The 25,856-nt window shown below is 31.3% G+C and overlaps 1 protein-coding gene across 2 annotated transcripts in view; it reads left to right on the top strand.

Annotated features, from left to right (window-relative positions):
• ONECUT1_2 (Hepatocyte nuclear factor 6) overlaps positions 1–25,856 on the top strand; it is a gene marked incomplete at its 3' end in the record, with an annotated part of 46,458 nt that overhangs the window by 11,578 nt on the left and 9,024 nt on the right. Inside the window, exons 2-3 of one of the 2 annotated variants that reach the window (XM_035731434.2) lie at positions 1,497–1,889; positions 24,573–24,593. In XM_035731434.2, the coding sequence (XP_035586869.2) occupies positions 1,497–1,889; positions 24,573–24,593 (414 nt within the window). The remainder of the gene's footprint in view (positions 1–1,496; positions 1,890–24,572; positions 24,594–25,856) is intronic. The other variant, XM_051215000.1, reaches the window with a different exon arrangement.

Below are 25,856 nucleotides of genomic sequence, written 5' to 3'. Positions count from 1 at the left end.
ATTAGAAACTTTTAAGATGGTGAAATGTAATCCGAATAATGAGTAAAGTCTATAAAAGAATAGATGATTTTGAAAAGTTAGATTAGTTTCATTAATCACTCAGGTTGTATATATTAAATAAAGGGCAATTTGTAGTTTATTATTGAGAACACGTTTATATATATACTCTGGTGAAATGATAACACTCAGATTTTGTATGCAAGTCTTTTGATGAGTGTGTTCTTCTGGTTTAAATTACAGCAATGAAATTCCATTGTTTAGACTGTGAATAATGATAAAGTTTTAGATAATTAGGTCAGATTTACCGTTTGAGTAGTAAAATTTATCAATCGATGAATTAGTGAATATCCGTCTGAGTAGAATGTTACTCATGTTGGATATCGTCTACTTAGTTATCCAATATTCTTTAAAGTGAGAACATATCAATGCAGGTTTTGTTACTATCAGATTAATACATGTTCAACTATAAAGTTAAAATTGTTTATCATAAATGAAAATGGAATCATCGCAGTTGTGTTCTTCATGTACTCTGCTAACACATAAGGCAATATGATCTGGTACACTACATCAAAAGTTTTTGAACTCTTTTGTTTGTTCTTTCCGGAAACTGCACGGTTTTGGAAAAATTTTTACCGGGCATATTTGTTTTTTTTTAAAACAGAAATTGAGACAAACTAAAAAATTATTGCAAGCAAGGAAACACTGAATATCTGTCTCATCCTACTTTGGTTGTCCTATAGTAGGCGTCCCATTATAAAATAGGGAACCAAAGCCAGGACTTTTACGTCTTGAGACAAGCACGACACTTTTCACTTGCTGAACTAGTATCCAATGTTCTATATTTCCAAAAACCCGTTAATCAGGATATCGCCCAGGCATTTGCAACGTATGGTTGATTAGAATTTAACTGTCTAGGTTAGTAAAAGTACAAACGTTTAAAGTGAGTTAGGAAATACTATATATATATATATATATGTTAACTAAAGGTACTTTTTGTCACAAAGTGAAGTTATTCACATTATTCTGTGAAGAAGTGAGTAAAACAATTGAAATTCAAAGATGTACATACATTTCAGTCAGTATTGAAAATTCACAACACTTGAATTATGCAGTTACATTTTCTAGAATAACTTAGGTCGATGAACTGTTTATTTAATATTGAGTTTAATAAATTAATTTGAAAGCCAAACACAAGTTAAATTTAGATTTAAATAAATATAACCAAAATCTGTGTCTCCCTAGTACTTCATGTTTCTCTTTGGAATTGTGATGGTAGAACGACGGAGTGATGTTTTATGAATCGATAGTTTCGGTTTTCACTTTAATCATTATCACCACCACTATAATATGAAAGTATTCAATAACTGATAAAGTTGATTTATTGCTAGTGTTATGATAAAAACCAGTGAACATCAGTTTTATTCGACTAAATACAATTATACTTTCAAGTATTTTTATTCTTTCTATCAAATTTTTTTTAATTTTTATTTTCTAAGGCATGCAACATGTACAAGGACATCCATATCATCCAACTCTCATGAATGGTTCATTAGTTTCATCACATATAAATAATGAAGCATTAAGTTTACAAAAAGCTTTGTCTAATATGCACGCAAGACATGATATAATTTCACATTCTATTCAAGAAATGGAAGAAATTAATACAAAAGTATTAGCACATCGTATAAGTTCAGAATTAAAACGTTATAGTATACCACAAGCTGTTTTCGCCCAACGTATTTTATGCAGAAGTCAAGGTACATTATCTGATCTATTAAGAAATCCTAAACCGTGGAGTAAATTAAAATCTGGTCGTGAAACGTTTCGAAGAATGTGGAAATGGTTACAAGAACCAGAATTTCAACGGATGTCCGCTTTACGTTTAGCTGGTGAGTATTAAATTAATATCTGTATATTAATAGGTTTAAAAAAAATTATATCATTCATTTACTTCCTGCTAATGAACTATTTCAAACTTTAAACTGAACTTAAGAAAACCTTTTAATATGATTTACTTACAATTAGGAATCAGTTCTTTTTTTGAAGGTAACGAAGTTATATTATATTAAATTATTCTCATTTATTTTATTGAACGGCTTATTGAGTACGAATACTGTAAAGATTAATTATAAATTAAGGGTGCTGTGTTTTGGAAGTAGACGATTTGATTTGATTAATTCTTATTCGACCGTTAGAATAGGGGAATGGAACGACAGTCTATAGAACTGTCAAAACTGTCGTTCAAATATTCACTCTTTGATTAGGAAACTAAAATCAGTCATTTCTCTTCGTACGTAAATAGTCACCATATACGGATTGATTGTTTTGGTAGTATCATTCTTATTTGAAGTAAGTACTGATAATATCGTTCAGAACAACAATGAAAGCTTTCAAACTAAATCAACCAGCTCAATGAATCTTGTACTACAAAATACATTGATCTGAGATAATGATTTTCGCTATCACCAAATGATCATGGCTAGAAACCACTGACTTCAAATTAAATTACCAATTTAAAACTTAATACATTAGCTCTCTCTGCTTATCTATTATCACTAATCATCCCCGTTTATAAGAATGAACCTAATCATTCGCATGTCAGTAGTCAAAAGAGAAATCATTCAAACAACATAGTTTTTCGCATCATATTATTGCCGCCTATTTTGTATTCAGCAGAAACATCGGAATGGCCAAGCCTAGAGTATCGTACAAGCTTAATGGTTATTTGAAGTTATATACACTGAATCGTTATTTTCTGCTATTTTGATAAATGAACAGATGGTTACTTATGCTACATTTTGAACACATTTCTTAACCTGATTTTTTGTGGTTAACTAATCAATCACTTCGGAATAATGAGAAATGTAAACCTTAACTACATTGACTAGGTAGTAACTGTTTGCAAGCTACGATTGGAGATGATCACGTTAAATAAAATTAGCCAATAATATTGTTTATCTTAATCTCCATTCACTTTTGTCATATGAGTACCTTATGGCATGACTCTGTTTTCATCCTGATTCTCAGTAGCTGATATCCTTCTAAGAGATCTGCCAACAAAATTACAGTGCAGAGATGATGTTTCCTAGTTAATTGATGGTACTAATGAAACGTAGGGCCCCCAAATGTTCTGATACGACCAATGGTGGGGAAATTCTGTTCTTCCCAAAATGCTCTTGTGTGGCCACCCGTTTATAGCCACTGTCGAGGAAGTCCTACTCACTGCCTTCTCACGAAGATGTTGTTTACAGAAGTGAGAGGATGAATGCAATTTAACCTGGCTGTTAGATATGAGGGACTCACATCATGGAGTTGAAAAACCCTGGTTCCAGACCACTTATGAACGTGGACTCCGGGATCCTGATGGATCGAATGGCATATGAACTTATATTTGGCCACTGACTACCATAAGGCTGCTTCTCCTGATGCTACTAAATTTTCTTATTGATAAGACCTCAGTCAAAAGTTCGGGGAGTGGCCGTCTAAGAAAGCCACCTGGTTCTGTCTGGTTGCTTTATCAGTATCTCAGCCACACACAAATGTTTTGGTGACTATAATTGAAGTTAACAATCACTATTTAACTTTCTCGCAAACTAAGTTCAAAACTACTTAAGGCCTTTTAAACATGCTCTGTAATCTTGAAACGTCTAAAATATGTTACAGCCCTTACTTTAAGAATCCTGTTTCAGGACTGTTTTAAGGAGATTATAGGAAATGAAGTGGTTCAGTAGTTTTTATATCCAAGGAGTTGTATGTGGTTTTTAAAGGTTTTTGGTCTGCAAACTACTTGAAGGATACTAAAAATTAACATGATTTTTTCATTAGTAGAGTGGGTGTAATATCTTAATGTATTTCATGAAGTATTTTTGCTATTCAGGAGTGAACTACACTATATGTGAATAATACCTATTTTCGACCAATGATACTCTCAAAGGATCAAAAGTTTATGGAACTACCAGATATTGATTTTAATTTTATTCAATTCTAGTTAAATGAGATGCACTAGTTGTTCATGTTAAAAACGTTTTTAAACCGATATTCCTGATATATGTATCGTACTTGTTAAGCGGTTTCCTGATTTAAGTTAATTAAGTAAAACCCTACACGAAGTGTTCGGTAAATTGTTTTAATACATTTGAGGAACTGTTATGGTCTTTTTGACAGTCTTAATCTAGGATTACAGACTTTCAGATGATTTGGCTGAGAATCAATAGTAGTGGTACATATGTATCTACTATTTAATCTGCAGAAACTATTTTCTGTTATAATCTGTCTCTTATTTTCTTCATTCTTATCCTTTTCATAGCCTCTTCTTATTACCATCATAACTATTCCCACACTATTACTTTTGTTGCCTTCTCGGTGATTTCTTCTCTCAATATTGTAGAAAAGAACATTTTCTTCGCTGAGTTATATTTAATTTCCTTCCACTAACACAATCAGTTTCTTTTGCTATTTCTTCATTATCTGTGGTGACGTACTATTATATCGGATTCTACATTGATCTTATTTGTATATCTCCTTTTTGTTGTATATGAATAGTTAAATATTATGTACCACCTTGTAATATAGCAACATCGCCTAAGATTGTTTCGTTTTGATGTGTAAGTTTAAAAAAACAGAACAATTTCTGACAGATTATTACACTAGAGAACGGTTTCATTCATTTAGAAAAAAAACTCAAATAGATTTCGTTTGACACCTTTGAAATGCTCATGACACTAGAATATGAAGTTAAATGACATGCTATATGTACATATTTGTCAGTAGCCCCATTTTACGTTTATTTAAAAATTTCATAATCTGACAGTTGCTATATCTTTTTTAAAGTTTATTTTGTCTTATGCTTTTTATTAGCTGATTTAAGCTAGAAAAAAATTACTAGGTCTTTTGTTGAATACAGTATATTGTAATCAAGTGAAGATATGAACGGAGACTCTTAAACTTGTTACGTATAATATAAACTAGGTTTTCATATTCACACAGAGTGAAATTTACTGTATCTTAATAGCATAATAATATTAAAAAAAGAAGTGACTAAATAAATTAAGAAGGATTATGACTGAAATAGCGTACAAATAAATAAAGAAGTGTATAATTTAACATGTAAGATTTGTAGCCAGATAAAACATATAGATCCATTCATATCATTATCACTGAATTTGAGCTCTGATCTTTGTTGATCTTTGATATTATTATAAAGACCCTATTCAGTTAGATTAAAATTTTTATCCAAAACCGCAAACTCACAATTATTGTCAAGTTTTTATCTGGTTATCGTTTAGATTTACTCCAGTGAGTTTTGGAACATTTTGTCAGATAGTAACTCACCGAATGTTGCAGGTTTCACACACTTCAGTTCCTGTAGGTTTACAATTTTGTCAAATTATGTTTGTATAGCTAAATACCACTGTGTCGTTATCTGATAAATATAATTTTAGTGTGCTGCAAAGGGAGAATGAAATGAAAATTTTCTAAATAGTTGACCGTGTATGTTACATTATTATCACTAGAAATAACCAGGTATTATGTAGAACTGAAAGTATCCAAAAAAATGGTGTGCAGTTATTATTCAAACTAACTTACATTATAACTTACAAAACCGTTAATTCCAAACACTTTTAAGAGATTCATCTTCCAGTATTGTCAGTCATAATCAGCTTAGAGCCCAGCAAAGGTATATGTTTGCACAAGTTGTTATGCCATATAAACACGATGAAATGAATATAACAAGATGAATAGCAAAGTAGGTCGAAATAATGTAGTGCGAATGAAATAAACATTGGTAATATGACTCAGAGACAGAAAGGAAGGGTATGTATGAAGGAGTACCGAAACTGAAAATGGAGAGGAAGATAAGGAGTGAATGCATCTGACCCGTTGAAACTGATTCTAAGTCATGGTTACCCATTCTCTAACCACTGGTAATTTTTATCATGTTGACCTCGACCAGGTAGTCTGCATCTACTAGGATAGGCTAAATCAATAAATTCATGAACTAGTGCCAAGTTTTGATTTGACCTCCCCTAGCCTTTTTACAACCAGTTTACACATCAACAAGTTTAGCCGTCGAGATAGACGGTAGTTAGGGCTATGTAACAAACGTTGACCTCCTCAATAAACTTGTAACATTTGTCTAATACCTTATACCTCATCTCAATATTGGTCACTCGGTCGTTCTACGATACGATAATGTTGAAAAGACATCTGTTATGACCTTGAAGTTGAGGGTTCAAAACTTTTCTCCGTCCCGTCGCCAATTGTTATGACCTTGGATGTCTGACTTTTCGATCACACGACTTATCTACCAATCCGAATACGACTTATACGAATCTCCGCACTAGGCCAACCAATGACGTTCAACCGGTGCGGGCAGTCTAGCGTCCTTACTGGTCCTATGTCTTCCGAGCCCTTCCACTTGAGTCCAGAACACAATACCAGCTTCGAATCAGAGCAGATCGTTTATTTCAAGCATACTTAGTTTATATATCAATCACACAGACCGCAACGTACCATAAAATAGGAAATAATATTTGTACACAAATAAGCCCAAAAAGTGGCTGTGAATGTGGGAGGCAGTAGTTAATAAACTGAACATAACTTAAGAACCGTAAATCGTACAATAATAAGTTATAGGTCAAAATAAAGCTTATAATAAGAGGAATATAAATATATGTAATGTAATTGTTGAATAATTATACAATAAGAATATTTATAGAATATTAGTCCATTAATAGTCCTCGGGAGTTACCTGTAATTTAATCTCCACTCGGACATAACACCTCCCCCTTTTTTTTTTTTTTTGAAAAACCCAACTTTAGATTCTGATTAAAAAAAAAAAATTATATGTGACTTTAAATTCCTCAACATTCTCCTCCTCCTCGAAATAATGTTGGGTCCTTATGGCTCCAAAATACAACTAGTAGGACTTTATTTAAACCATGTTTCTCGTATTGACTGGAGAAGCCACTAAAAATGACTAGATGATGATGAACGGCCTTTGATCTGAGTTCATTATTTTCAAATTCATTATGAATCTCGTTAGCAGATAACGAGTCATTAAGAAAGTCAACGTCTAACAGAATTAAATTAGATTTTTGGCCATCATTCGACTCAGCTGACATATTTCCCTCATTGTTATAAGAAGTTTCATTAAAATCATATGCATTATTCTGAGAATCAATATCTGGCACACTGTCATTAGAAATGGGATAAGTTGACTCAATATAAAATTCTGTCTTCCGGTGATTTTGAGTAACATCTGGTACAATTTTGTTCATCGTGTTGCTCCAGTTATTTTCTGAATACGAGTCACCATAGCTTTCTCGACTAGTAGCACGTGGACCACAATTTTGTTCGAGCTGACGTTTATTTTCGCAGCTAGACAGTACCAGTAGTGTTTCATTTGATTCTGGACTCTGGGCATCATCTACAGGATCTGGCTTCTGATCATCTGGTATTGTCACAACTTCATGTGCATTTAACACAATATTTTCTTGCTCTGAGCTGGACACGTCACCAATATTACGTTTCCCTTCTGGTATAGAGGGATTTGAATCCTGCACAGGATATGCTTCTGAAATGTCCATTACTGCACCATTATCTGCATGATATATAGATTTCTTATTTTCTGCTTGAATGCAAAGTCTGCCCAAAACTGTTATAAATAGCTCTTGTTGCAAGGCAAACATCTTCTGCTGGTGCTGTAATATTAACCGCAACTGTTCGAAAGAAATCGACATTTTTTTTTGCCAATAATATTAGCTCCAAAAATCACCGGCAATTATACAGCTAATTTATTTCCAAAATCTGAGTCACCACTTGTATTATTATTATTTCTTTGTTGCCAAAATCCCCGTCGCCAATTGTTATGACCTTGAAGTTGAGGGTTCAAAACTTTTCTCCGTCCCGTCGCCAATTGTTATGACCTTGGATGTCTGACTTTTCGATCACACGACTTATCTACCAATCCGAATACGACTTATACGAATCTTCGCACTAGGCCAACCAATGACGTTCAACCGGTGCGGGCAGTCTAGCGTCCTTACTGGTCCTATGTCTTCCGAGCCCTTCCACTTGAGTCCAGAACACAATACCAGCTTCGAATCAGAGCAGATCGTTTATTTCAAGCATACTTAGTTTATATATCAATCACACAGACCGCAACGTACCATAAAATAGGAAATAATATTTGTACACAAATAAGCCCAAAAAGTGGCTGTGAATGTGGGAGGCAGTAGTTAATAAACTGAACATAACTTAAGAACCGTAAATCGTACAATAATAAGTTATAGGTCAAAATAAAGCTTATAATAAGAGGAATATAAATATATGTAATGTAATTGTTGAATAATTATACAATAAGAATATTTATAGAATATTAGTCCATTAATAGTCCTCGGGAGTTACCTGTAATTTAATCTCCACTCGGACATAACAACATCTGTGACCCAAAACCTGCTGAGCGAATCTCTGTACAGTATACTCGTTACTTGGTTGACAGACGATTATCTCATCTATTCTTCAAGTGATAATGAATTGTAATCATCATTTGACCTTTATTGTCGTAATACTTCTATTGTAACTTATTAGTTAAGTAGGTAGAGGTCTAAGGACATAAATCAAACTGGGTTATAGACGTTTATAGATAATCAATCCTAATAAACTACTATAATACACTCAACCTACTAGCAAAATTCTAGTAAATTTAGAGGTGATTGGAATTACGAGCTATCATTATTTGTATGTAGATGAAAAGTATCTATCAGTAAATAAACTTAGTTTTTGAAGCTGGAACTTTGAGGTTCTTTGAACTGTTAGTTGTTCGAATGAGAGTGATTTCTGATGAAAACTTCTTACTATAATTATAGTGATTACTTATTTTCCGAGATCTAATTTATATATTAATTTACCATTTGCTTATGATCGCCATCATGTTATCTTATCTTCAATGCTAGTCAAATTTTACCAAATAAGTTTATAGTATTCTTATCGGGTTAAATTGCTCGATATTTCGATACGGTGCATTCAGTACTAGAGAGGAAACGGATTATGGGCATAGAGAGGAAAGTAACTAACCTAGAATTCATTCCATTTGGCCCTTATTGGTAAGACGTATCCAGAGTATGAAAGAGGCTGGAGTGGTACATTATCAGATACTTGAAACTGCATTAGGTAATCATACCAGTAACGAAGTTATAATAACGATAATCAATAACCAATTAATGGACGTAGTCAAATCTTGATGAGGTTTAGCCTCAAATCAAGTTATAACGTATAACTCAGTCTCAGCGTTATCTTCATATTACTTTCAATCGTTCCAAATATTAGTGTATTTTTGATGAGAAGTCTTTTTTAATGAAGTAAAAGGTTTTTACTATCATATTAATTTATATCTATTTGTTGAATAACTAGTAATATCTAAATATACTTTGATTTTAATTAACTGTCATTTATTTACCATTATTTGTTGTCTTTTTTTGAAATTGTTATTTACTTTAATTGAGAATAACTAACTTGTCAGATAATTAGTCTTTACTTTTATTTGTTATTATTGTTGTAAAATTGAGGCTTTTATTTTGTCATTACAATTAGGTTATGAATTAAAAATTATTTAATTGAAAGGGATTACTATAGGGGAAATTTTATTTTTCCTTATTATATTACATAGAAGCCACACCTTTATATTATAAATATACACTAAATACGTACAAATGGTTGTTACCGAACGTTAACTCGTTTCTAATATTACTATATATATATATATATATATATGTCTGTGAATGGGATTGATAGAGTGATAGATAATCATGAGAACAGTTGGATTACTTATTTAAAAGTTTACAGTAGAATGTTGTGAATCTGTTCAACTAAACACAGTGTTATTATAAATAAATATTTATGTAATGTTACTAAAAGGTAGTTAAAGTACATTACATAGATTAATTGAAATTTGAAGCAAAATACAAATAATTGATCAGTGGATTGTTATATGTTGATCCTACAATAGCTTATTGCATATTCTTAAAAAAGGTAACCAACGTCTAAGTTTAAGCAGTAAGATGATAGAATAAACAAATATTCTAACATAGTTATGATAGTAGATCTTAAAACAAGTTAGAACTTATTTCAAATCATTAATTAACAATGTGCCCTGTTATAGAGCCTAATTAAAATTGAGGGGAAAAAAGATATTGTGTGAATTATTTTGTACAAAAGATTATTCAACTAGGTAAGATAACCAATAAGTCAATCAGATTTACATGTTTATTGTAAAAAGACAAGTTATAGTTGTAACTAGACAAAATGAGAATTCCAATATTATTTGATTGAGGTTAAATTTTTTCTGTAAAGTACTTCCAGAATATTTGGTTTATGTTTATTACTCACTAGGTAATAGTGTATTTTAAATCTTTATTCTAAATGAAAGTAATAGCTGGTTATAAAGATATCCCTATCATAGATTATTTGTTTATATTATACGGAAAATACATTAAAAATCGTAGTAAAATATTTGGAAGTTAAGCGATGTATGTTTTAGAATCGCCGTCACCATTGTTGTGATTTACACTATGAAATTGTATAGATGAACTGGCATTCTTAATATTGATATAGATTTTATGAAATCTGGTACTTTTGAAATACTCAACAATTCATACAGAATAAAAATGATTGGTTTTTGCAAGAGAGAAAAGGAAATCATAGGAACAAAAGCTACTTGAGGAATTTTGCTCACGTAATACTAGAATGTCAATAATGAGATAGATAGTTAAAAGAAGCAATTAGCCTTACTTAAATGATACAGGAAAAGTGAAAGAATTTCAGGGTTTAAAGTTTTTCAATCCCTACAAGAAAAATTTATGTTTTCAGTATTAACAATTGTACTATGTAAGTATGGGGTTGCGGAAATTGTTGAATATCACTGAAACCATGGACCGATCAGATTTAAAGCTTTGAAAACCTGGAAGCACTGGACAGCTGTTTTATCCCAGTTGGAATTCCTCAGTAGTGGGCATCCGTAATTCTGCGGTGTAGTTGTAACATGATTTAAGACACTGCCTAAACAATACTATGATCTAATAAGTTCTGTTTGGTTTTTATTAAGATATAATGTTTCCAACTTGTAATTTGCTCTGCTCCAAAAACAATATCAGCGGATTGTATCCCATATTATAGATGGTTTGTAACTTTTATGCATAACGGTATATTTTGATCTGATCTATAAAAATCCTTTAATATACATTTTATTCATATTCATTATTTATTATAAATGTATAAGGAAGTTGAATGCGAATTCCATAGGTATCTAAAGAGGTAAGCGGTTAATTTTTCTGGTAGGAATTGACATTTTACATTCACACTGAGCTGCTGATTTAAGTGTTTAGGGTTATTTATACACTGCTTACCGATTCAGTGGCGAACTTGGAATAAATGAGGCCAAAAATTTGACAGTATTACGCAATAAAAAAACATTACATATCTTGGCATTTTCAAGGAATTTCTGTTTAACTTATTGATACTATAGACCTGTCCAAAACTGATAAACAGATATTGAAATAACAAGCCAGTTCTTAACACTCTGAGGACACTTTCTTTCAACATCTTCATAAGATGAGATCTCTACAATCAGTTATTGTGGATTATAAAGTGTCCGTACAAATTCTTATTTTTGTTTTGTTGAGTTGTTTCTGTTGTCACTTTACATTTTTCTGTATGATTTTGCTTCTTGTGTTTTCGATGTTCCATTGACGGATCTGTTGACCCATGAATGAAATATAAGTATAGAATTTTATAATCTAACTCGTTCTCTCTTGTAATTTCGAAAATGTTGTTAGTCAGCATTGTCAATGAGCTTGTTATCTACATAACTTAACCAAATTTTTGGCTTGGTTATTCGTATAACTTACCAATTCTAGCACCTAGGCAAAGGATGAGTTGTCACCAAATATGAAAATACCGTATAACATATTTCGTATGGTCCGCAGTCTTATTTATAATTTTGTTGGGCTTAGCTGATATGTTAATGGAATAAATAGAGTTGTTAACTCAGCGTTTATAAAATTATAATGTCTCTCGAACTACTGCTTTTCGTAGTTTAATTAAAAGTGTAGAAGAATAGCCAGAGTTTTTGAGGATACAGAATTACATAACGTTGATAAGAAGTCATATCATAGTTAATAAAATAAAACTGGCATTTCATATATTCAAGTCGCCATCATATTCGTAGTCTGTATTGTAGACTGACTTCAGTTTAACAATCAGTGAAAACCAGGTAGTATCTGATAGCTATTTAGTCCTAGAATGGGGCACAATAGTGAGTATTTGCAACCTCACCATGGCTCAAACATAAGATATATAGATCCCGCTCAGAGCGCTTAACCTTTAAGCAAGTGAGGTGTAATTCAATCTTTAGCTAGTGACTGACTTCAAAGGGAAAGTCTCAGAGTTTCTGGGAGAAACCGTAACCATTTGAGTCCAGGAATGTCGGCACTGAGAAAGGTGTAACCAGTGGAAATGGGTAATCTTCACGCAATACCGTGGATTGAATGGAGTTAAAATGTAAACCACTGGGTACTAACTCAATGGTCTGTATGTTAAGTACTTGTGTCTCCACGTAGATGATCTGTGTCGAATGACTGAGGACCTGTTCGATTTAGGCGGGAATAGTGTGACCAACAAGCTAACGTTGAAGTCACACCTCACGGTTAGCACCTATTATCCTTTCGTCGTATTCAGGCACTATGGCTACTTTGACGACGTACCACACAAACGATGTCATTACAAAACTATATTAATAAGAGCAGGTTCAAGGAAAAGAGAGACCATAACTGTATAGGCCAGTCCATGGTGTGTAATTAACTGATGCGTGTTGGTTGTCCTTGATCTTAATGAGGATCAGTGAACTGTCCGATATTTAATGACCCGACTGCCGAATGATTTGGCTAGGGCCCATTAATATTTCACTGATCTACACATCTTTAACATTGGTCCTGTGTACGATAGAGTATTCTGTAAACTGAACATATACAACTCATTATTTTAGCTTTAAAATGATTCAAAAAATAAATAACCCATCTGATATGAATCAACATGTGCTCACTAGTGACAGGCCTCAAGAGACATTTACCGGAGTACTATTGAGAAGCAGTGACCAGTGGAGGTCAACAATGTTTGTTGTGAGATAGTAACCCACTGAAGGCAATGGTAAATGTGTCACTCAATTCCATGGATTGGTTGAAGTCAGACATTAACACCGTTGAATGCCGGCTCAGTGGCCTAGAGGTTAAGTGATCGCGCTCGGGGTTGATAGGTTCTGGGTTCGAATCTCGCGAGGTGGGGTCGTGGATGCGCACTGCTGAAGAGTCGCACAATAGAACGAAATGGCCGTCCAGTGCTTCCAGGTTTTCCATAGTGGTCTAGTTTCAATGGACTCATGATCTCAACCATTAAAATAATTTTTTATTTGAGATTTCTCGTCTATCAAACTCTTCATTTATTAGTGTTATATTAAGAATAAAATATCATTTGAAAAGGGTGGCATTTTTAATGAGACAACATATTTTCTTATTTCTTATCATAACTTGATAACTACATAGTAAAAATAATAGTAATAAACAATAGTTAAACCTGTTCAAACAGTTATGACAGGCAGATATTAACAGAGTGAGCGGACGAACAGTCATAAAATTTAACTCTATAATGAGTAATAATAATTATTAATATTATTGCATTAAAGTATTTGAGGCGTGGGAATTTTTTGTAGTTTCTGCATACAGTTGAATTGATTTTTATTTTTAAATGAATTTAATTTTGAACACCAAGTACATCCGTGTGTTTTTTATTGATCCGAAAATGTCGATTAGTTGAATGATGCATCATGTTTTACAATAAAAACCTCATGGCTTATTGACAGTCATATGAAAGACTTGTTTCTGAGTTCATCCGTCTGTGTAAAAGATGGGATGAATGTGTGTGTGTGAGAGAGAGATCAAGAATGTCAGCATATAGTTGTCTTTTTTGTGTTTACATACATTTAATATATGGTTTAGTTAAACCATTGAAACAAACCAGGGCGAACATAAGACTACTTCATGAATTCATTGAAGTTTGAAATGTACTCTGCAAGCTTTCAATTAAATGAGATCTGAGGGTTTTGAGTTAAATCCTTTGTGTAGTTGTGAATCCTCATTACTGTGACAAAACATTTGTCTAGTGCTCTTAGATTCTCAACGGTTTTTCAGATAATTTAAGTTCATTAGGAAAATTATTTCAAAAGCTATCTCCATAGTTTATTTGTAGATCTTACTGTTTCAGAAACCATTTCAGTGATAACTTGTACAAATATCTCATAACATGCAATTTTTTTTATAACCAGTTCAGTGACTGCAGATACTATTCATAGTACTTTATCCATATATCTGGATCGCATGTGAAACATCTAAATAATAGCAAATTTAGTCTGCATGCCTAAGTCGATAGCATGTCGTTGCAAAATTCCGCAGAATACTTTATCTCTTATCTAAAAAAGTAAATAAATTAAATAAAATATTTGTATTATATAACTAGTGTGTATTATAATACTGAGGACGAAATCCCAGTTATCATTTGTATGTAGTAAGACAATTTTCTGTACAATTTACCAATTTATCATGTCATTAACTTTTGGTTTCAGAGAATGGACTTTTTGGGTACGCTGTGCAAGATCCGTAGTTGTAAATACTATCCAATGCTTATTATTATTGTCATTCATAAAGGTTTGTGTTTTCCTATTGACGATACTTAGAGTTGAATTTCGATCAGTCTTTGTTAACATATAGATTCTTTGAGTGAGTACCTTGATATTATTTCTAGTTGAAAGTTTTATATTTTTGGATTGCGGATGGCAGTACAACTGAAGACGTGCCTTTAACTTAGTGTTAGGGTCTGAAATGATAAACACTCGGTTCGAAATTCACTGTAAATAAGGAAACCAAGTGTATCCAATTAGTAGGTATCAGATACTTGTCCCAGTCAACTGAAGTCATTTATAGACCCATTGCTAGTTAGGACGCACTGGGCGCCTGTCTGATTAAATTTTCATGCTCATCAAAATTGAAGATCTGTAAGAATTCTGAGATCGATAGTACAAAACAATAACTGCTTTAGTTTACCACTTTCGGAATTCTGTACATTTTAGAAGTTCAAAATAAAAATGGAAAATCTATCATGTTTTTCTCAATGTTTGTTGGTTGTTTAAATTGGTGACGAATATTTTTTTTTGATTAATCATACCATTCAGAGCATTAATTTGACCAAAATCAGTTAAAAATCTTACAAATCATTAATTAAAGTGAATGATAAAGGTAGTATCAACAACAGTTTCAGTAATTTTACTGAGATAAATGAAAAACCGGAATTCTATATTAGTATGAGTCAATTGAAGTTAAATCACCATGAAAAACCTATATGTACTGCATGACCATTTCATCCTAGTATGGAACTTCTCACCAGTGAGTATCCACGATCCATTTGATTTATCAAATTTCATCGTGTAAAAAATCCTTTTAAAAAAAAAACTATTAAAATGACTAGTTTCAATCAAAATGAACTAAATCTATGTTACGATATTTTAAAACTGTATTCTTTGTTTACTATTTATAAAATAAATTTATTTAATGTATAAACAAGATATGATTTAGTTAGATTTATGTTATAATAGTGAGTACTGTTCACTTAGAAAATACATTAATATAAAAGAGGTTATCTTTACCTTGTTTATATTGATAGAACCTCCTTTTATATACATATATATATATATATATATATATACATGATAAGTTTGTTGTTGAGATGATTTCATAGTTCATTCAGAAAATCTTTTCAAATATTGAATTGTACTCATTTATTAGGAAAAAAAATAACGAAATCTCAATGAAGTTAAATGAATAATGATATATTTGTATTCTTTATTATATAAGATAAATATTACTAAAACCTTGGACATATGTAAGGATGAAATGAATGGAATATATGAGATACTAAAATGTGTTTTTGGTAGGTAGTTCGTAAGTTTTTATATTTTGAGGTATATTCTCATCATTTGAAGAATAATTAAAATCTAATTTGAGACGCATTTTCACTGTTCAGTTAATATTTCACATGGGATTCAATCTAAGATATTGTGTTTACACATTAATCATAAATAAATTCAGATACTAAATGGAAATGGAACAGTTCAAAATTTCAAGGCTCAGTTAATTTTTGAAACAATGTGGTCTTTATCCAATGTCATATGAGAGATGTCGTCTTACTATCGATTTTGTTGAATCTACTGGTTCCAATAAGAAGTCTCAATTTATTTGATTCTAGCCTAGTATATTGTTAGTTGTATAACATAGAATGTTCTAGTTTCATTGTTTTGTGGGGTTGTGTTTTATTACTGTCAAAGAGTCCCAAACTAGGAAGAAACAGCCGTCAAGTGATCCTCGGTTGTCAATGATCATTCGGTTGACATCATTTCATGGTGAAAATCATAAACAGAATACATTTTCGTAGTAGTAACATAGGTTGTAACAAATTATTTTATTCTCGTTACTTCAGGACATCCTGTTTACATAAAATACTTTTAGGTACTCATATCTCTTATTTATTTCAAAAGATATAATTTGAGTTTGATGCATACCTTTCTGATTTATAAGTTATAACCGACGTCATTTCGATAAGTATTGTATCTAAAATTAATTATTGTATAAATTACAAAGAAACTGAAAAATATCTTAAAAGTTTGTTAATATGTTCACGTCCTAATTTGTCGAACGGTTCATCAGTGCAAGAATTGCATGTATTTTACTAGAATGTCAAAAGCTATGAGTCTTTAATTTTATGGTGTATATAATTCATTTTCAACCGTCAGATTAAGGCTGAAACCATACTCCAATCATGAAGATATATCAAGCGGCCAACACAGTTGCCTATTTTACTCAGGTTGATTAGAGTCTACATTAGCTCCCTAAGTAAATTTATTTTCATATTCATAATATATTAAAAGATGAGGATAATAGTAGAAAAAAACAACGTTTCACACCTTACAAGTAGACAATATGTTGATTACTCAAACACAATCAAACTAAGTATATTAACTTTTAAAATATCAAGTTTACTCTCGAAGCAATCAATAACTATCATACGTTATAGCAATATTTTGTTTGTACAAAACTGAATCAATTAATATTCAACCAGTTATAAGGTCGGCAACTAATCGTCTATGTATAAAACACGTTTTATTTGCATAAATTATAACTGAAAGAAAGAAATAAGTGCCTGAATCTTGTCATGAGTAAGGTGTGAAGGTTTTGGATGTCAGTGTCTATGATTTTAGTACTTTGCAAACTAGAATAAAACAGATTTTCATTTTTTTCACTGTTTTGACTGCTCTACTGATTATTATTAGTTGATAATAAGATAGATTTTCAAGATTGATTACTACATTCTCAATTACCTAACTTGATAATAATGTTTAGCTGTTTTTCGATAAATAACAATTATCACTGAGGAACTCTTTAGTTTAAGAAGTTATAAATGTAACGAAAATGTGATCAAATAATTTACAGCATTATGAAACAATATATTGGATCAAACACTTATACTTATCAACAGGATACGGATAAGTAGAGGGAATTATATAAAAGTAGAATATGGAATAATCGATACTTCCGTGTTACAGTTTCGACTTATTTCTACTGTTGTAGAAAAGTAATTCCATTAAAAGAGTAAATTTGTATTCGTTTTAATATTTAAAAATTTTTTGATTATGAATGGATAATGGTGACTATCACTATATATAATCATATCTTTAGTATTGTATATGAAACATTTAACTATCTTAATAAAGATTTCTAACATATAACAAATCATTCTTTTCAGATATCTGATAGATTTAATCAGTTTTATAGTAGAATCAATTTCTTTTCTATATACTGAATTTTAAACAACTGAATAAAATTATTGGTACTTATTCAGAAATATGATTTAAAGTCAAGTATAAGAAATTAAATTTTAACAAATTAATTCTCAACCCTTATTCACAAGAAATTGTGGATATATTATGAATGTTTTTGATGGAGTTTTGTTCTCCGAGCTGGATGGTTTGGTTGTGGAGCTTTCATGGTCCTTCTGAACGACATCATCAGCACAAACTCCAGATAGAAGTGAAGTGTTCGAATTTCTCCATATGTGGTTCACAGCTTGTCGTGTAGAACTCGATGTTGATTGGTTCTTTTTGACCTTAAACTTGTCATTGTTTACTTCTTTGTTTTGGTTGTATCTCCCATTGATTTGATTTTTGTTCCTATGTTTGTGCATAATTTTCCTGATTGGTTGATAAATTGGATCGATTTCAATGTACTTGTTGATTGCTGATTGACCTGAGTGTCAAATTTCTAAAAATTTTCTGATGTTTTTGGAATCTCCTTTGTTCAAGATTTCCAAATTTTTCCAGTCAAATGAGTGTCCGCAGTTGTCCACGTGTATTGATATGAGCGAGGAAATGTCATGGCGTTTGACTGCTAATTGATGTTTATTCAAGCGAAGATGTAGTGTTTTTCGCAGTTGACACAATTTATTTTGTAGATAATGTTTGATTTGTCTTTTTTTGTCATTTCATCCTTTGGTTTGTATAAGATTGATTGTAGTGATTTTGTCAATTTGTGTGCCACACTTATTCCGAAGGTTTTCAGCAGTCTTGTTGCGGCTTCTGATATGTCTTTTATGTATGGTAGATGTATTTATTCTATGACAAGTTAATTTTACAGAATAATATAAAATCTATGCATAAATTGTAAATGATATAAGAAATGATCATGCTGTAGTGAACAGAACACGGGTGGGGACAATCGAATGTATTTAGCATAAAATTACAGAGCATCTCAATAAAATCTGAGAACTATATATTAAATTGTTAATTTGCAAAATGTCCACCAATTGTTTCAAAATGCCTCAGACTTCATTGTCCTTGCATTTTTATACAAATTGCATTCTATTCCCGCTCTTGCTTTCTTGATCTTCCCTCATCTTCTGCTGCCAGACATTACATTCCTGACTTGCGTCATATACTACTTATATCAATATAAGTAGCACACACCACAACACTATACATAATTACATCTTTCAACTTATCACTTAAAATAAAACTAATGAGTCAATGTGTTATTTATGCCTTTTTTTTCTTTTTTCTTAAATCACAAACGAATGCACTTTTGTTTATTGGGATAAATAAAATAATTCATTTAATTATTTTCAATACAAAATAGAATTAAAACAAGATAAATGAAGTAGTATATTTCTAAACTGAAAAGGAAATTTAACGTTTTTTTTCAAAAAAGAAGGGATGATTTTATTTTATTAAATTGTATGATGTATTCTAATCGAATAAGTGCATGATAGTTTTAACAGTGCATTGTTGAAAGAAAAAAAACACAACACCACCACCACCAACAACAACAACGAACAAACATACAAACAAACAAACATGCTAAGATATGTTGATTAATTATATCTCTCTTTTTTCGTTTCTATCTTGTTCTAAGAAGTAATAAATAAACCACCAGCTGGTTAACTTGAAATTAATTGTAATGCTTAGGACATTGAACTTATATGCCTTATTTATTGTAAGCAATGTACTGTGAATTACGGAAATATATATAGTTTATTTTAATAGAATCTTATATAAAGTATTACAGGTTCAAATTGTCAATAATTTGTAGTTGTATAGACAGAAAGATGAAATTTACAACAACAACAAAAAAAGATGACATTGATAAGAAGCATAAGTGTAGAAAACAAAATAAAAGATAAATATAGATTGAGTAATATGGTCTCAAAAATTATGGATAAATTTGTCACATGAATCTGATTCACTGGATAATTTTTAACAAGATAATGGACAGTAAGAAATACAGGATTGTAAGTTGTAAATAACTTAACGTTAAGAATTAAAGTTTAGAATAGTAAGGTCGATCAAATTGAAACAGAAGTCTGTTTGATGAACCACTCAAAATGTATATTATACATTGTAATTGAGAATGATGAATATTTTCATGTAAAAAAATGTAACTAGATAAAGTAGGTGTGGTGGAATCACAAGATATTTGAAATAAAAATAAGTGTTACATAATTGAATAGCATAGAATGGATAGAATTAACTCAGATGGTAAAAACCTGGGAATAGATAAAAGTAAGGGCGTGCAATTGATGAATTTGTTTGAAGACAATCAAGTTCACCAAATTTTTCTTTTGTAAACTCAAGTTTAACTCGGAAATACTTCATGTCGATAGTCAGTTCGAAGCAAATTAAGAGTGATGTCCATTGTTTGTTAGTCGTTTCGAGTGCGTTATAAATATCCACTTCATATGGAATATTCATTAGCTGTCTGGGGACTATATTTATAAGGGCGTTTCTTCTTTTCATGGATATATTTAGAAGAACATGTCCTGAAAACCCTGTAAAAACTTCTCAGTACTCCTTGTGTACTTGCTCTCACAAACACACGTAAATTTATATACGCAACTGTAGGTGACTTCATAAGGTTATGTATTTTGTTTTATTAATGCCATATCACTCAAAAGATCCAGTAATTATTTGATTAAATAACCAATGCTTTATTCTCGAAGATAGTTTACATTTCTCCCAACAGATCAGGTTACCACAAAATAAATCTTCCAAGTGATTTTTAAATTACTTTCAACTTTTATTTTAGTTGTATATAGCTTTAAAGAACGAATTTGAGTATGTCTGTTGAAAACAAAACTAGAAGTATATTAATATATTTAGGGAATAAAAACAGGTGGCTTAGTAGTATGGAAATTCGTGTCTTCATAATATCAAGCTAGTGGAAACATCAGTGACTTAAGTGAAGATGTTCCCTGAGGTCAAGTGAGAAGCCGTGACCGGAGTTCATATGTGTAGGACACTAACTTCGTGATATTTATGGTTAAGGGTTCATCACGAAACCCGAAGATCTTGAATTCGATTCTTGGCAGAGTTTTAAATGTGAGGAGTCCAATAATAGGGAGAAACAGTTATTTGGTTCTCTGTGGTTTTCAATCCGTGATTGATACAGTCCACGAATACTAAAAATCCAGAAAAGATCGGACAACTAAATTCTGTCGTTGAGACAGTCTATCATACCGAATATTTAAGACGAAAAGTATCAGATTTAAAGGAATTAAATATTTTTCCCTGCTGTCAAATAATTTTGACTTGACAGTTGAAATTGTTAAACATTATGTGTAAAAGTAAATATTTGTATCCAATTTTTACTTGTTGAACTTATTAGATCAAAGTTAATTTTTATCAAAAGCCCAGAATAACTGAAACTTTCAATCTTATATAAAAAATTTCCAGCATTGTACCACATAGCTGGATAGTTGAGAATTAATACGAAATAACACCCAGTGACTCATGATTTTCAGGGATTTTCCAACTGAAGTTAGTTCATGACGAAGCTTAACTTCGATACGAGGAATCTCTAAAAGCTCTTTAACTTGAAAAATTAGTAATACTAACTCTCTTTATCATCATAGTGGTCTAATTAAATTCGTTCAATGTTTTATCTCCATTTTTTAAAATTTTAAATTCTAAATTTGTTTGTCTCTCATTACCTCATGAGTTTTTTAATACTTAGCTGGATATCTCCCTTATTTTATATTTTACCTCAGTGTTTTGCTTATAAAATGTGCAGAAAATTGAACTTATGCATTTTTATCAGTTTGTTTTACACTATTCTTTTTGTCCTCAAATGTTCCAGTCATCACAAAACTTTAGGATCCTGTAAAATTCCATTATCATGTATACGAATACAAGTGTTCTTGTAATTTTAAGTGATATTCAAACTTTATATGCTGTATATATTACCGTCCAGTTTATTAAACAGAGAGTTCTTAATATTCTGGATTAAATGTTTAGAATGTAGTATGAAATAATGTCTTGTTATATTAATTATTCATAAGAGTATAATTTATGGACGACCTTTGGGCGGCGCCAGACTGACCATGAGAGTGTCCACCTTATAACCAGGATCAAATGAGGGTTATAAACCTGTGTGAGGAATTAGAATTATGATTTACAGTTGATGATTAAGGTTAGAAATTAGATTTGTGGTTTCCACCACGAACTGACATCAGCTGTAATGCCAAAACTCTATTTATCCGGATGAATGAGTGAATGTCGCGCCAAAATCCGAGACCTGTTATCTTATACGTGATTGGTTCTTCCATAAATTATAGTCTCGCCCAGTTGATTGAAGTATTATTGACTGAATAGAAATACATTGTATTTCAGTCGTATTTATCTACCTTTCCCAGTTGTTTCCCCAGAATTTATCTTTTTCGTGTTGCATTAGGAGATTTAATAATTTCATTGTTTCATAATGGATAAAGTAATATAAATTGGACAGAGTAGTTTACACATAAGAATGTTTGATTTTAAGTATTTTATGTTGTTGTATACATCAATAAAGCTTAGGGTGTTGGAATGTATTCAATATGCATAATAAACGATAATTATTTGATTAGATGTTTATCAAATAAATCTGATAATTTTGATGGTTTTTAAAGCTTTTCATGATTTATGTTTATTCATCGGTAAAGAATGTCACTTTCAACCGAAAATGTCTATGTAGAATATTAGGTATAGTAGAATTTACAACATACGAAATCCAAATACCATAGTGGTTTATACAGATGGGAAATCTAGCTTTGTTTCTAGTATTTCTGTCTGAAATGGATAAAATCATCACGTTGTCGTTTGCTACGTTCGTAGAGATTACGATATCACCTGAAAACAGCAAACGGTACGAAGGTCAGCAACACAACAATAGGACAATTGGCTTCTGAGTATCTGGCATCTCCAACACGTTCAACATACAAATAAACGTATAACCAGATTGCATCCATATATATTTGACAATAAAGTTATATAAATATTGTCAAGCATTTTTGACAAATGGGAGAACTACACTGTTATATGTTATTGGCTATTGGGGTTGTATATTTTTTTTAAATACAGAGTGTTAGTATCCTGATTAATCATTAGATTTATTCAGAATTATCATCAGAATATCCTTGAGACATGTTTTATCAGGAACTAGTAAGATATAGTGTGTTTTGAAATTATCATGATTGTTTTAGATAAAATGTGGTAATAAAATGCACTTATTAGTTGAGACCAGGTGAATAAAAAAGCATCTAGATCAATGTTCTGTTTGTAATTTCAAATTGATAACCTTGTGTGAGATGTAATTGCTATGCAATAGGTGAGTTTTCTGATTTTTATGGGTGTCAGGACTAGTTAATTTCTCATTTTGAAAATCTGAATATATCAAGTAATTAGGTAAGAATGGAAAGACTGTACTGTAACTAAATAGTAATCCTTTAGTTTTCTTTCTAGATAATAAAGCAGCGTTTACTGGTGGCCTGCCTTAATAACTTATAACAACATACCCTGAAGGTAGTTTTAATTACCACTTAGGATTATCTGGAAAGCTATTTAAGGGATAAAGTGGCTGTACTTGTTAGTCATAGACAATGTTGAATTCGGACATAATTGTATGTCGGTTCGAATTCACACCATAATAGGGTCTAGAAATTAATAAATAAAGACCACAGTAATCCATTTTATAGTATTAATGAGGACTTTAAACCTAATTCGAATAAGGAACAACGGCAATAATATTGAACTCAAGAACTGGGAGATAAGTAGTGTACTTATTTGAACAACTACGGACGATTTTCATCTGCATCACTTTTAGTCACCAATTACAAACTATAAATACATCAAAAACTAATACCAAGAAGTATGTATCTCTCTACACAACTCATATCAGCATTCAGTGACCTCGTGAACTGATCCAGCTAGACTTAGACAGACCTATTTTTCACCAGGTAATTACGTCATTCTAGTTTAGGTAACTGAAATTCGTGAGGTCACTCAGTTTGTGAATTATGAAAAGGCTTAAATCTAAGATGACAAAGCATATTGCAAAACAACTGAAGTTAAACATAGCCAAAACTGGGCTTAAATTAATTGACTTTTCAGTAAATCTTTCGTTATGAAACCGTAAGAAATGAAATTATATCACAGTATAAGTTTTGATTACAAACTACTCAATAATCACGGACTGCAAAGTTAAGTTTATTCAACAAATCTCTGATAAACACTGGTACTTTAACTTATCATGGTTCGCAATAAAAATATTATCCCTCAATTAGACAAGTCTCGGAATATTACCAGTTTTAATGAGTGCATGGTATTTTAGACTTTGTTTACAAACTATGTAGAAAAATTTTGAAACATAGTTTATCCTTATTTTGATCAGTGAATAGTGGATATATATAGTTAGTTAGTTTATAAAACAGTGTATCATATCTTGTTAAATCCAATGAAACACGAGTTCATTTCTCACTATTGATAAATAGTACTGATAGTATATCATACTGAATTTAGTAAAATTTATAAAAGAACAACAATAAATTCTGTAATTAATTCAAAAAAAAATTTTTTTATTTCAATTTATCTTTGTATATGAATCGTCTAGCAGAATCTGATCTGAGATATACTGGTGAGTAAAATAAATATATTTTTCTTGATTGTATATTTATACTTTGTGGTTTTAACCATATTAGAATATTTGAATAAAATCAAATACTGATATGGAAAAACAGAAACTGTAAAATTTTATCAATGTTTTACATGAAACTACTTAGTACCAGTTTGTTTTATTTCACTGGTTAAATAAATGAATCATAGAAAGGACTGAATTTGTACTGAATAAATAGTGCGGTAACTATGTGCTTCCCTTATTTCATTTTGAATTTCGCATCAAACCAGTAATAATTTCTACATGATGTATCTTTGCTTATCATAACTTGGTGAACACAACTCTGTTTTATATTGGTTTTGAATCTGAATCTCTTGAGAAAATATTATTTCACGTTTGAATTCGCAGGTAAGATTTTTGATGTCATCTAGTGGTTCATTCTATATTATCAGTTTTCTATTATTATGACTTGATTCTATTCACATTTAAAATTGAAATGATACTAAGGCTTAGTAGGTGCTCTTTAGACTGAGCTTTCACTTAATTAACGTTTAAAATCGCCACTGACGAATACTGGTAATCAAAGTGAACAATAGTTAATAAAATCGTGATTAATATACCAAGTAATCTATGTCTCATAATGAACTCATTTATTTTTTATTATAAATCAGGTAAGAATAAATGTTTGACTTTTTTAAAGAGATTTGATACATCTAATGTTTATTTATGGTACAGTATTGTTTGTTTGAACAGTATCTTTCTAACCTTACTAAAAGTAAAGAGTGTATATTATTCATAATATTGATTAAATTAAATAACCTCGGTTAAACAGAAACTGAACAAGTACTAAGGTATTAGGTTTCTTTATGAAATAATTTCGTTTACTTAAATTCTGCACACACAGACCTTCCCATAAACGTTACCGCACTAACAATCGAAATCAGAAAGTTCACTAGGCAATTGACGAATGACAAAGCAGTGGGATCAGACGGAATACCATCTGAATCACTGAGATAAAATACAGAGTAACTCCAAAGACAATCCACGTTCTTTTTTGAAAGATTTGGGAGGAAGAACAAGTATCTGCAGACTGGCAAAAGAAGAGCCAAATCAAAGAACACACGGCGTTAGGAATCGGAGAAAGTCATTAAGACCATTATTATAAGCACTTGGCAACAATTAGAATGGAAAGACCAGGACAGAGTTGGTTAGAGATTCCTGATCGGTGGTCTGTGCTTAGAGAGTGGTAACAGGCTTAAGTGCTAGTAGTAATAGTAGTAATAC

This window comes from Schistosoma haematobium, chromosome 1 (assembly GCF_000699445.3).
Source record: "Schistosoma haematobium chromosome 1, whole genome shotgun sequence".
Lineage (NCBI taxonomy): Eukaryota > Metazoa > Platyhelminthes > Trematoda > Strigeidida > Schistosomatidae > Schistosoma > Schistosoma haematobium.
This window is presented reverse-complemented; position numbering and strand designations above follow the sequence as displayed.